Source organism: Pelophylax lessonae (genome assembly GCF_965119305.1).
Source record: "Pelophylax lessonae genome assembly, chromosome: 9".
Lineage (NCBI taxonomy): Eukaryota > Metazoa > Chordata > Amphibia > Anura > Ranidae > Pelophylax > Pelophylax lessonae.
Window position 1 is genome coordinate 116891683 of NC_138776.1, and position 13597 is coordinate 116905279.

At 41.6% G+C, this 13597-nt stretch overlaps 1 protein-coding gene across 4 annotated transcripts in view; it reads left to right on the plus strand.

Moving 5' to 3' along the window:
• Positions 1 to 13597, plus strand: part of PRKG1 (protein kinase cGMP-dependent 1) — a 1462571-nt gene that overhangs the window by 269964 nt on the left and 1179010 nt on the right. The window contains exon 1 of one of the 4 annotated variants that reach the window (XM_082269168.1): positions 1783 to 3372. The exons of 2 other annotated variants lie outside the window; for them this stretch is intronic. In XM_082269168.1, coding sequence (XP_082125294.1) covers positions 3065 to 3372 — 308 coding nt within the window. In that variant the 5' untranslated portion in view covers positions 1783 to 3064. Of the gene's footprint in view, positions 1 to 1782; positions 3373 to 13597 lie in introns of those variants that run through there. One more of the 4 variants, XM_082269169.1, reaches the window with a different exon arrangement.

Here is a 13597-nt window from a genome sequence, read left to right on the forward strand (position 1 = left end):
AGAAAGGTGACCCTGATTTACAGTGATAGTTTTGCAGCCCTCATTATAAATAGAAGAACTTAGTACAAAGACATTCTCTGATCTGCTCATAGAAAGGCAACCCTGACCGGCAGTGACAGTTGTGCAGCCCTCATTATGAATAGAACTTAGTACAGTGACATTCTCTGATCTGCTCATAAAAGCAACCCTGACCTGCAGTGACAGTTGTGCAACCCTCATAATGAATGGAAGAACCCCGTGCAGTGACATGCTCAGATCTGCTAATAGGGGTGATCCTGTTCCCTTAAATTAAAGTTGTGCAGCCCTCATTAGGAATATAACTTGGTACAGTGACATTCTCCGATCTGCTCATAGAAAGGCGACCCTAACCTGCAGTGACAGTTGTGCAGCCCCCATTATGAACAGAACTTAGTACAGTGACATGCTGTGTTCTGCTCATAGAAAGGTGATCCTGACCTGCAGTAACAGTTGTGCAACCCTCATAATGAATAGAAGAACCCAGTACAGTGACATGCTCAGATCTGCTAATAGGGGTGATCCTGTTTCCTTAAATAACAGTTGTGCAGCCCTCATTATGAATAGAACTTGGTACTGTGACATTCTCCAATCTGCTCATAGAAAGGTGATCCTGACCTGCAGTGACAGTTGTGCAGCCCTCATTTTGAACAGATCTTAGTACAGTGACATGCTGTGTTCTGCTCATAGAAAGGTGATCCTGACCTGCAGTGACTGTTGTGCAGCCCTCATTATAAATAGAACTTAGTACAGTGACATGCTGTGTTCTGCTCATAGAAAGGTAATCCTGACCTGCAGTGACAGTTGTGGACCCCTCATTATAAATAGAACTTAGTACAGTGAAATGCTCCAATCTGCTCAGAAAGGCAATTCTGCTGTACCTCTCCCCTGCTCATAAAAGCAGCCCTGACCTGCAGTGGCAGTTGTACAACTCTTATAATGAATAGAAAAACACAGTACAGTGACCTGCTCAGATCTGCTATTAGAGGTGATTCTGTTCCCTGAAATGATAGTTGTGCAACAATCATTATAAATAAGAACTTAGTACAGTGTGATATGCTCCAATCTGCTCAGAAAGGCGATTTTGCTGTACCTCTCCCCTGCAGTGACAGTTGTTCAGCCCTCGCTATGAATAGAAGAACATAGTACAGTGACATGCTCTGATCTGCTATTAGAACCGATTCTGCAATTCCCTGCAATGACAGTTGTGCAGCCCTCATTATGAAAAGAACTTAGTACAGTGATATGCTCCAATCTTCTCAGAAAGGCGATTCTGCTGTACCTCTCCCCTGCAGTGACAGTTGTTCAGCCCTCGCTATGAATAGAAGAACATAGTGCAGTGACATGCTCTGATCTGCTATTAGAACCGATTCTGCAATTCCCTGCAATGACAGTTGTGCAACCCTCATTATGGATAGAAGAGTCTAACACATTGTGTGCTCCGATCTGCTCATGCAAAAGCGATCCTGCTGTAGGTACTCCCTGCAATGACAGTTGTGCACCCCTCATTATGAATCGAAGATCTTAGTCCAGTGACATCCTCCGATCTGCTATTAGAAGCGATCCCACTGTATCTGTCTCTGTGATGACAGTTGTGTAGCCTTCATTGTGAATAAAGATCTTGGCGTGCTCCGATCTGCTTTTAGAAGCGGTCTTGCTGTATCTATTCCCTGCAGTGACAGTTGTGCAGCCCTCATTGTTAATGTTTGACAACAAGGTACCAGATAGTGCAGAGTTTGATCTCAGGAGTTGTATAATGTGTGCTATATTAGTATTGTCAGTGCTGGAGCCCCTAGCATGAGTGGATGTACTGATCCCCCTGTGATGTGATGAGCATTAGGAAGTCTTATGCCATGACAGCAGAGAGCAGAGCGCAGTGGAGGGGATGCCTGCACTCCTGAGCACAGAGGATCTGCTCGGTGCAAGCTGTCTGTTGCTGCTTCTGTACCTCTTTCCTTTCCTCTGCTTCCCATCGCAGATCCAAATCCCCCTCCACTCCAGCTAATCCCAGTCTTTTCTGACTGAGGGAGGGATTTTTTTTTTCTTCTTCTAGTTAGAGATCATGCATGCAAATGCTCCCCGGTTCATCTGTGACTCTAGTAATCATATGCCAGCCACTCATCCCGGTTGCTTGCTGCAGTAGCAAAAGAGGACCTGTTCAGGGACTGAGACTTTCCAGGACCTCCAGGTAGTGGACCTGTGTGCCCTTTCCCAGGGGCGCAGGCAGGGGAAATTCCTCGGCGATCTGTTGACAGTTAGAGAAAAGGTGGATCTTCTTCAGCATCTGACAGCATCAGGGACCTCCTATTTGGATGTTAGTAGTGGGAAGACCTCTGAAGACTGCTGCGACGTTCAGTCACTCCAACAAAAAGGAACCGGGGGAACCTGCTGCTCGGGGTTTTAATGCACGACGGATTTGGAGACAAACCTTTGCAGGAGAGAGGGAGCTTAAACAAGAATCCTGAAAGGGGACCTTCTGGTCTGGATCTTCAGTTGGATATCAACGGACCCTCGAGGTCTCAGCACGTTGGAGCTGAATCAAGAATCCAGTAGAGGATCTTCTGGCTGGCACCAGTGGAGCCTCGGGGTCTCAGCACGTTGGAGCTGGACCAAGAATTCTGAAGGGGACCTTCTGGTAGGGATCTTCTGGTGGGGACCAGCGGACCCTCAGGGTCTTAGCAGGTTGGAGTTGGAACAAGAAACCTGTAGGGGACCTTCTGGTGGGGATCTTCTGGTGGGGACCAGTGGAGCCTCAGGGTCTTAGCAGCTTGGAGTTGGAACAAGAAACCTGTAGGGGACCTTCTGGTGGGGATCATCTGGTGGGGACCTCAGGGTCTTCACAAGTTGGAGCTGGATCAAGAATCCCGAAAGGGGACCTTCTGGTGGGGACTGGCGGAGCCTCAGAGTCTCAGCAATTAAGGAAGGATCAGGACCTGTTGGAGAAAGTTGGAGAAAGTCGGAAGCTCTCTATTTTGCTTTGGGGAGGGTTGGAGTGACCGAGAAGACGACGAAGGGAGAAGGGAAGGCAGCAGGAGCCCCTGCCGGGAATATGGGCACTTTGCGGGACTTGCAGTATGCTTTGCAGGAGAAGATAGAGGAGCTGAGGCAGAGGGATGCTCTGATAGACGAGCTGGAGCTGGAGCTAGACCAGAAAGACGAGCTCATCCAGAGATTGCAGAATGAACTGGATAAGTATCGTTCTGTCATCAAACCGGCCACCCAGCAGGCTCAGAAACAAAGTCCCAGCACCTTGGGGGAACAGAGGACCAAGAGGCAGGCTATATCAGCTGAGCCAACTGCTTTTGACCTCCAGGATCTCAGCCATGTCACTCTTCCTTTCTACCCCAAGAGCCCACAGTAAGCCTTGTGTCCTTGTAGCATCCTGTGTGTGCTAGTTCAGTGCTTCTCTGTATTGTCTGTCCATCCACCTGTGTATAGACGACCTACTGCACCTTCTGCTTTCCATTTCTGTCCTCATCCTCTGCAGTTCTGTCTAACTAACACGTCTGTATGGGCTCTTGTGCACATTTATCCCCTCAAAAAAAAATCCACAATAACTGCACCCATCTATATGTTGTTGTCAGATGCCCAGGTATGTGGAATTACATCATTTCTATGTTTCAAAAACTTCTAAATCATGTGTGCTGCTTTTCTATGCAGAGGTGCAACTTTGTAAGGGGGGTATATTCAATGTTCAATATTCTAATACATGTTTTCCTATGTTAGAACTGTTTGCAATTTTCTAGGTACTTTGAAGTTGTATGAGACATGGTAACCCTTCAGAAAGTGAGAAGGTAACATGTGGACTGCTAATATTGGTAACCCCCCCCCCCCCCCCCAAAAAAAAAAAAGTAAGAAGGTAGTATGTGGACTGCTAATATTGGTAAATTGTATCCCTTCCAGAAAGTAAGAAGGTAGCATGTGGACTGCTAATATTGGTAAATGGTAACCCCTCCAGAAAGTAAGAAGGTAGCATGTGGACTGCTAATATTGGTAAATGGTAACCCCTCCAGAAAGTAAGAAGGTAGCATGTGGACTGCTAATATTGGTAACCCCTCCAGAAAGTAAGAAGGTAGTATGTGGACTGCTAATATTGGTAAATGGTAACCCCTCCAGAAAGTAAGAAGGTAGCATGTGGACTGCTAATATTGGTAACCCCTCCAGAAAGTAAGAAGGTAGTATGTGGACTGCTAATATTGGTAACCCCCCCCCCCCCACCAGAAAGAAAGAAGGTAGTATGTGGACTGCTAATATTGGTAAATTGTATCCCTTCCAGAAAGTAAGAAGGTAGCATGTGGACTGCTAATATTGGTAAATGGTAACCCCTCCAGAAAGTAAGAAGGTAGTATGTGGACTGCTAATATTGGTAAATGGTAACCCCTCCAGAAAGTAAGAAGGTAGCATGTGGATTACTAAGTTTGGACAGCCCCCCCCCCCCCTCCTAGAAAGTAACATGGTAGCATGTGGACTTCACATAAATATTGACATTTAAGTCCACTGAAACAACATTTTGCAACTAAAATATGTAAAAGCGATACTATGTTAGTGTTGGCAGACAGCAACCAACTGTTTGAACTGAAAAGGAAGAAAAGTTAAATCTCTTTGCCACATAGGCACTTGTTAGGTATGGATCTTCTAAAGAGTAGAGTTTGAAATAACTTGTTCTTCCAAGTTAAAGCGTATCTAAACCCAAAGACACAATTGTAATATATTGCAGCTGGCCAGTAACACACGGGGGAAATTTAAAGAAAACTGGTGCACACAAATTCTGCCACAGCTGTATATAGTAGCTAATCCGCTTCTAACTTGAGCTTGTTCGATTCAGCTTTAGCAATAAAACCTGGAAGCGGATTGGTTACTATGCACAGCTGGACCAGATGTGTGCACCAGTTTCAGGAAATCCCTCCCTTTTTGTCTTAGGGTGCTCTATTCTGTCAATGGAGGTGCAAGATATCCACCTTTGGACAGAAGCACTGACAGCCTGAACACTGAAAGTGACTAATTGTGAAAAAAAGTACTTACATGACAAAGTAAAGCCTAACTCCAGCTAGCACTTTTTAAGCATGGGAACAGTTTTCTTCCAATTTTGGGATAAAGCTTTTAACTTTAGGAATATAGGCTGACCAGTGTAAGCGCCCCTATCAGTTTTAAATGGTTTGTCTCAAACCTCTAATTGCCACTTTTGCTGGACACCTAGGTTTGCTAAAGAAAGTTAAAAATGAACAGACATACTGGCAGGATCAACAGGTGAGAATTAAAAAAAAAAACAAAACAAAACAAAAACTCACAAAACTAATTGAGCCACCACATCTAGGGATATTATAAGCGTCAATATCTAGAAACGTTTTTGGGTTTAAGCCTGGTAGACCCTTATGGAGATGGGTTTTGGATATTGCCCGTAGCAAACAGGTGGGAATTCTGCAAGTAAGTCAATAGAACCTTGAGTGGTGTTCAGCTTTACAATCCTGTTTTCATAGAGTGCATTTGCTTTCCAAGTTCAGAGTTTAAATAAGGACATTTGTTTTCAAAGTTTCTGTAAGGATTTACAATAGATAAATACAAAATATCTAAGTATATACTGTATATATACTTTTATGAATTATTCTGTAAAGCCAACACATCAAAGAAAATGAGTTAATCCACAGCTCCCCCATGGTTTGATTATTCAAAACATCAAGAGCCTTGTTCCCAAATCATCCCAAACAGACTGTGTTCATCTCCACACACATAATATATGGAGATGAGTCAGAGGGGAGTGAAAAACGATTCACTGCGTTGATTTTATACATGCCTCTTATTTACATATTCCCTTTATTCTGATTACCGTAATCAGTTCTATTTGCATTAGAGCTTGATGTATTTGGACTAACTTTAAATTAAATATTATTATTCAATATACTACAACAGAGTAATATGCCCAACAAAAATTAAACCGGTCTCCAGATTAATAATAAAAGGAAATATTTTGCACCCAAAGCTACTGGGTGGTCCCTATAGGGTTTCTCAGCATTCACAAATGATACAGTGATGGCTGCGACTAAAAGGCTACAGTGCATGTGGTTTAAACATTACCATCACAGTGGACTCAATGTTCCCACTTTGGTAATAAAGTTTCTTAGTACAGATGGAAAGTTTACAAATATCCTTTTGTTATTTATTTATTTATTAAAAAAAAAGGCTTTAGCTATCTTTGAATCAGTAGACATTGGGGAGATTTACTAAAACTGGAGCAATCAGAATCTGGTGCAGCTGTGCATGGTAGCCAATCAGCCTGTGCAATTAAGCTTTGAAAATAATGGTGTGAATACACGATTAGAATATCGACCCGATCATTCGACCACCGACTTTTGAAAAAGTATTTGTCGGTCGAAAACGTTGCCAACATACACGGCCCGAATATTGCTCGACCGTTGCCCGCCGACCATCGAAACAGTGTTCGTCAGTCGAAAACGTTGCCAACATTAACGATCCAAAAAAAAACGTTATAGACCAATCGATTAGATTCCCATTTCCGGGAAAATATTTTTGGGCATGCGTGATGAGGTTAAACTGAACGACCTCAACACCAACGTATAGAATATCGTTCTTTCGCAAACGAGACGACAGAATTTTTCGGGTTTTTCAAACTTTATTTTTCGTTCACAATATCGATATCACTCATTGATGGCTGGACATTAACGAGTAGAATATCGGCCAATCGCTCGCTGAACGGAAATTTTCGGCCGATTTACTTATCGTGTATTCCAGCCATAAGTCCCGGTTCACACTGGGGCAACTTAGCAGCCTGACAAGTGGCGCTCCATTCAGTGCAATGGAACCATTCTAATCGGAGCAACTAAAGTCGCTCTGGCTTAGAAAAAGGTTCCTGCACTACTTTGGGGGCGACTTGCATTGACTTCTATTAGAGAAGTCGTTTGCAAGTCGCGCTGAACGGGGCGGGTTCAGAGTCGGGCGACTTTGAAGCCGCCCCAGTGTGAACCCAGCCTAAAATCTGGGAGCGGACTGGTTTCTGTGCAAAGCTGCACCAGATTTTGAACTTTGCAGTTGCAGTAAATCCCTCCCATAGTATTACAAGCTCTAGCAGGTAGGTTCATGCTGAAGGCCAGTTCACATTGGGATCACACAGGAAAGTGGCATGCACTCTTTATGATTCTTGTGCCATTCAGTGCAGTGCGATGTTGCAGCCCTTTCATTTGAATGGGCTGAAATCACACTGGGACACAGGGAAAGTGGTGAATGCAATCACTTTTAAAAAAGCACTGCAATAAATTACATGTTACTGCGGTACCATAGGAGTTGGTGCTTACAGACACACTGTGTTGGGGTGCCAGCAACAATACATGGGCACCCGCAGATATTGCAAAGGCAGTGCATTTTGAAATCGGTGTTGGAAACGCGTAGGAAACATGCCTTTTCTGGTGTGAGTCAACCCTAAAGGTCTACATTTTTTACCTTTATTTTATTTTTTAACCTCTTCCCACCAGCATGGCGCATATATGTGACCTCTCGGCGGGTGGACTTTAGAGGATAAGTTCACCTTTGGGAACATGTTACATGTTTCACCTGATTTTAGGGTGGAAAATGTATTATGTTCCCAATGCTGCAACCACTGCCCCCCTCCCTGTTCCAGGTACTGTAACTTATTGAAATCAGCATGGCTCTGCAGGGCTCCGCCCACATGGTCGCTGTGTGTCAATGAACTACAAGCCCCAACATCCTTTGCGGCTGTCGGCTTGTAGTTCTCAATGAACTACCACGGCTCTATGGAGCGCTGTGGTAGTTCATTGATTCTTTCCGTCAGTGTATTTGCTTGCCTGTAGGGGATGTAAGGGCATAGAGATACACTGACAGATCTGCAGGAGACCCACATGGCACCAGCCATCTGATGATTGCTGGTTCAATGCTTTACAGTATGTTTTTATTTAGATTTATGTAATTATTGTATATTGATCACTTGCAATTCGAACACTTGTATTTATTGATTTATACACTATAGACACATACAATTTTTGATAAGAATATAGTTTGGTATATCAGCACTTTACATTTGTTTATCACATACTTATTACATACTTAAAGCTTTCATGCACTAGGATTTCACCTAGATACACCCCGAGTTCTTTCCAAGGCACTGTCACCATTCTTCCCTTTTGATCGCTAAAAAAAAAAGAATAAAATCAGCATTTTCGCTTGCATGTGATTGGATGAAAGTCAGAAGAGCCTAATCTCATTTACTATGCTCTGGGGAAATTTCCCATGAAGATTGCAACTTCCCATGCAAAGTGAACAGCCTATTTGCCTTTAGTAAGTCAACCCCATAGTGTGTTATAGGAATAATCACATCCTGTGAGGTGACGACTTACTGGGAAACTGCCAGGAGACACTGAATAATGTAGTAATAACAAATTAACTTTGGGTCAATTTACTGAAAAGCATCACTTTTATGCAAGAAAAAAAATTCAGTGCTTGAAATATGCAGGCAGATTAAAAATAACTGAAAATTTGAGACTAACCCAATATCCGGTTGGGGGTCTGAAGTGAAAACAAGATATCTGACTTTTTGGCTAGTCAGCCCCATATCACACGTCATGTATTATATATATATATATATATATATATATATATATATATATATATATATATATATATATATATATATATATATATATATATCCAAGCACTGGATAATCAGTTGAGTAAGATTCTTTGGGTTAACCAAGGACACGTGCTAGTAGCTTGTGGTTTTTAAGTATTTCCTCAACTGTAACTACGAGTGTTAGTATAAAGCCATATTAAACATGGATTTTTACTAGATAGGAATTCTAAAATGAACCCTAAAGACAGCTAAGATCTCCATCCACCATTTAGTGTGGAAGAATACTCTATAAATACACACACAATCACCTCCTACTTGCTAATTTCCCATTTCATGTCTTCACACTATTAAAATTCACACTTTGATCTATTAGAAGGAACACATGGCATTCTGAAAATAGGAGCATTTGCTATCAGTATGCTGTCAACAGCAAACTGGAGAATCACTTCCCAGCATATTAACAGGTAGCAGACTGCAGGCTTTAGCTCAGCGTGCAAGCAGAGGATACCTGCATTGATCCCAAAAGACTCATTTTCAATAATTACGACAAACTGCAGTATCAAAAACCTCTGTATTGTCAGGCAGCGGATAGAACAAACCTGGACACGCTGAAATTTGGAGCTTCCATCATTTGATACAATGCAGTTCATCAGTTTTTCTATATACTCAGTCACTGCTGAATGCAGTTTATGTAATCACAGCGTGGGTTAGCTGAATACATTCTCCAGAGAGGGTGATAAAATCCTTCAGAATTAAGCTTGAACAGCAGGGACAGTTTATACAATCCATGGGGATTGCCAATGTCAATCACTGAAACAATGTTAAGCACATTCACTTTCTCTCATGCCTTTATCAGGTTTGGCAGTGCTTTAAAAAGACCTAGAGCAGTTCCTGGATATATTGCATAAACATTTTACTTATACAGACCCATCCATTTCAATATTGGTGGCCAAGCAACTTGGAAAAGCGCATACGTGCAATGCATATATACAAATGGTGATGCATGATGAATGAAGTGCATTATTTATGTCATACATGAATATATGTAAAAAGAAGTTTGCCTTGTATTTACATTAGTACTAAATATTAACATTCAGTGTAAGTACAAGTGCTGTCAGAGTTATTACTGCTAAATCCACTATACTTTCCATCATTTTGCAGCAATCTGTCTATACTATTTATTTTATGCAGGAAGACAGTCCAATTTTATGCCATAATTGTATGGTGTGCGATCCCCTGGTGGGAATAGTGGTCGAAAACAATGTAAATGCTCTTATTGTTGCTGTTAGCTGCTTCTGAGGCATGACCATATTTTGCTCTGTCTAGCGATGGAGGTTATGCCTGGTTCCCTAGCAACAGGAGGGTAACATCGGAATGTTGTGCTGTCAGGCATGGAACAATGATATTCCTATACAGGGCTCCTCTCTATTCTATGCCAGGTCTATCTTTCCCCCTATCAGTTGTTTTGTCTCCTCTTTTTTTGACTCACCCGTCTGCTTTTTGTTCCACGTTTTGTGTCAGGCGAACCTTGTGTTCTATTCTACTGCCCTTTCATTCTGCTTTAATCTTTCCAGTCACATCAGCCTCTCACAGTTCTATTATACGCTGTTTGATTACCTATACGTGCTACTGTATTCCTATGGATCCTTCTCCCTTCATGTCATGTCACACTTGCCATTTTCTACTATAGTGTGCACTTTTCCTTTTCTGCTATTAAAGGATAACTTCGGCCTTTGAGAAGTTTGATAATGTAAGCAATATAACACATTTTTAAAATAGTACCTCCACTTTTGTTGAGAAAAAAAACATTCCCCTCTGGGTGATCTCTGTACATTGCAGGGATTTTACCAGACTTTGTTGCAGATCCCTACCTTTTTTTTTTTGCATAAAATTTTATTAAACAGCAAAGGAGCAGTACAAGATCAAGTAACCGCACGGATGTACAATTTCAACATATACAAGGAAATAAAGAAAAAATAACATCAAACGGGATAGTGGATGGTAAAGGTGGGGACGAGGTCGGAACTCAATGACCTCTCCGGAGGGGGGGTTCTTATAGCCGTGTCAGCATTCGGAGGCGTATAAGAAAAGGTGGTGAGGGCTAGCGTAGAGTCCGAGTTCTTTGAGGTTGAAGATAGGTAGAGTGACCATTTGTCGTAGAAGCGCCGTCGAGAAGAAAAGGAGTTAAAGTCCTTGTTAATGCAGTCAAGTTTAACAAGGAGCGCAAGCTCATTCCATACATGCAAAAGTGAGGGGGGTGAGTCAGAGATCCAATGAGACAAAATAACTCTCCTCGCCACCAATAGACATGTGACCTACCATTTGTTATTCTGAAGAAATCCCTGTTTGTTCCTCTGTGCTGAGTGGGTCTACTGGGAGTGGTTTTATAATTATCTGTGCTGAGTGGGTCTAATGGGAGTGGTTTCATAATTATCTATCAGCCTTGGCACCTGCAGGGCTCCAATGAGGAAATCTGCTTGGCCTGCATCCCTTTAGACGTGTTCCTATTGGGAGTATCTCACCAAAAATTACATTTTTTGTTGTAGGGGATGCCAGAAATCTTACTTGTATCTTAGGCAGACTTCTGGGAAAATTGGTGAGCCAATCACACAAGCAGGAAATTATGTTTCTGGGGGGTGGTCAGTATACATTCTGTATACAGAACACCTCCAGGTTGCATTTCAGAAAATTACAACATCTGCAGATTATAAAGGACAGGTCATTTTTAATAACATTCAATTACAATATGATTTGTGTTACAATTGTATACACTGTATAGTTTTTTCTTTATTTTTTTCTTTATTTGCTTTTATTTATATTGTATACGCTATATTGTTTTTTCTTTATTTTTTATTTATTTGCTTTTATTTATATTGTATACGCTTTATTGTTCTTTTCTTTATTTGCTTTTATTTATTTATTCGATTTTCTGTATTTTTTTTTCCCCCCACGAAAGTAGACTTTTGTGGGGAGAAAAAGTTACCTTTAAATAGTTTGTATTCCAGTCTAATGTGCTAGGAAGAGGCCCCTAAATTATCTGTTCAGTCCGCTGACCGATGTTATAATATTGCTTGTTGCAAAGGAACTCAAGAAATATTTGAAAAGTGTTAAAAGACACAATCAATACTGGAAGGTCCTGTTCAGGCAGAATTGAACCATTTCCAGCAACCTAGCTCAATCTTTTTTATCATGGAGAAGGAACCCTTGAAAAAGCTTTCGGGTCGCAGGAAGCCTCCTTTAAAAATGATATCTATAGCTCATGGTACATTCACCTGACGAGTAGGTTGTAAAGAGATTTAAATAAAAGAATAAAGAAAGGGATGTACCTAACCACCCCATTCTCCCTGTCTGCTTTATACAACAGATTTATCTTCAGTAATCATCTAGACAAAAAATACATCAAAAAGTGTGCCGACCAATTTCTTTCATTGTCAGTTTTAGACAAGAGATCAATCTGCCATTGCTGTCTCTTAAGGAACAGCTAAACAACAATGGACAGAAGATGCTCAGGTGGATGGATAAAAGCCTAAAGGTCGGGTGCACGTCTGGTCTGTAATCCAAACAGTAATGAGTACAAGAAAAATTGACCGCACTCCGGCGAAAAGGTAATGGTGATTTTTTTTTTAATAAAGGTATCCAATTTAGTCATAAGTTATGATTAAGCAAATTTATTTGTGAAACGCGTTAACCATCCTTTCTGCCTGTTATGTCCATGATGTTTGTCATATTGGATACCTTTATTCAATAAATATCACCATTTCCTTTTTGCCGGATTGTGGTAAATTTTTCTTGTACTCCTGTCTCTTTAAGGAACCATTAGTTACCTCTGAAATAACCTGGGTTTAAAGAGCTGCAGAGTGTGAAAGTATATGGAAACCCCCACCTTGTTAAACAGCTCATACAGTTTGAAATATAATTGAAAGGCAAAAACACATATGGGCAAAAAAAAAACAAAAACATCTAAATATCTTTTTATAACCTTTTTTTTTTTATAAGTAATCACATAATCACATAATCACATAATCTCTCCTCAGAGAGATGGAGGAGGGGAAACAGCAGCACACTGATCTTCCCAGTGAATGGCTGTGTGTGTGGGGGGGGGGTAAGCAGAAGTCTGATCATTGGAGGAGAGCAGGCTGAGTTTCAAAATATAGCAATAAAAGGGGGAGTTTCAGAATAGCCAGAAAATTGACCACACGGTGCTCTCAGGAAAGCAGAAGGACTGGAAGGATCACTAGGTATTTCACACAAAGGAATCAATACAAAGAGGACAGGATACTTTTTTCACAAAAGTACATGGTACAGCAGGCACATATCAGGAATATGAAATGTTGAGTTCACATGTTCTTTAACCACTTTACCACCGGAGGATTTTGCTGTCTTCCGTCCAGGCCACTTTTTGCGTTTCGGCGCTGTGCGACTTCAACTGACAATTGCGCGGTCGTGCGACTAGGGTCATCAGCTCAAATCCCAACCATGGCACAACTTGCCTGGAGTTTGCATGTTCTCCCTGTGCTTGTGTTAGTTTCCCTCCACACTCCAAAGACACGCTGTTAGGTTAGTTGGATCCTGTCCAAACTGGCCCTAGTATGTATATGTATAAATGTGAGTTGGGGACCTTGGATTGTAATGCTCCTTGAGGGCAGGGAATGATGTACTGTACAATATATTTGTAAAGCGCTGTATAAATTATCACCACTGTATTAATACCTGAAATAAATAAAACACAGCTTTTGTTTTCAGCAAACTAAAACTGGAGCAGTACGTAGTTATCATACTAGTCATTTGCCCAACCTGGACTTGACAGCCAATAGCACATCATTGCTGTGTTTGGAGCCTGAATAGAAACCCATGCAAGCACAGGAGAACATGCAAACTCCACACATAAAGTGTTCTGGCTGAGATTCAGAGGACCCCAGTGCTGCAAGGCAAAACTGTTACCACTAAGTCACTGTGCTGCCTGCTTCCCACTTTAGCAGATGTAAA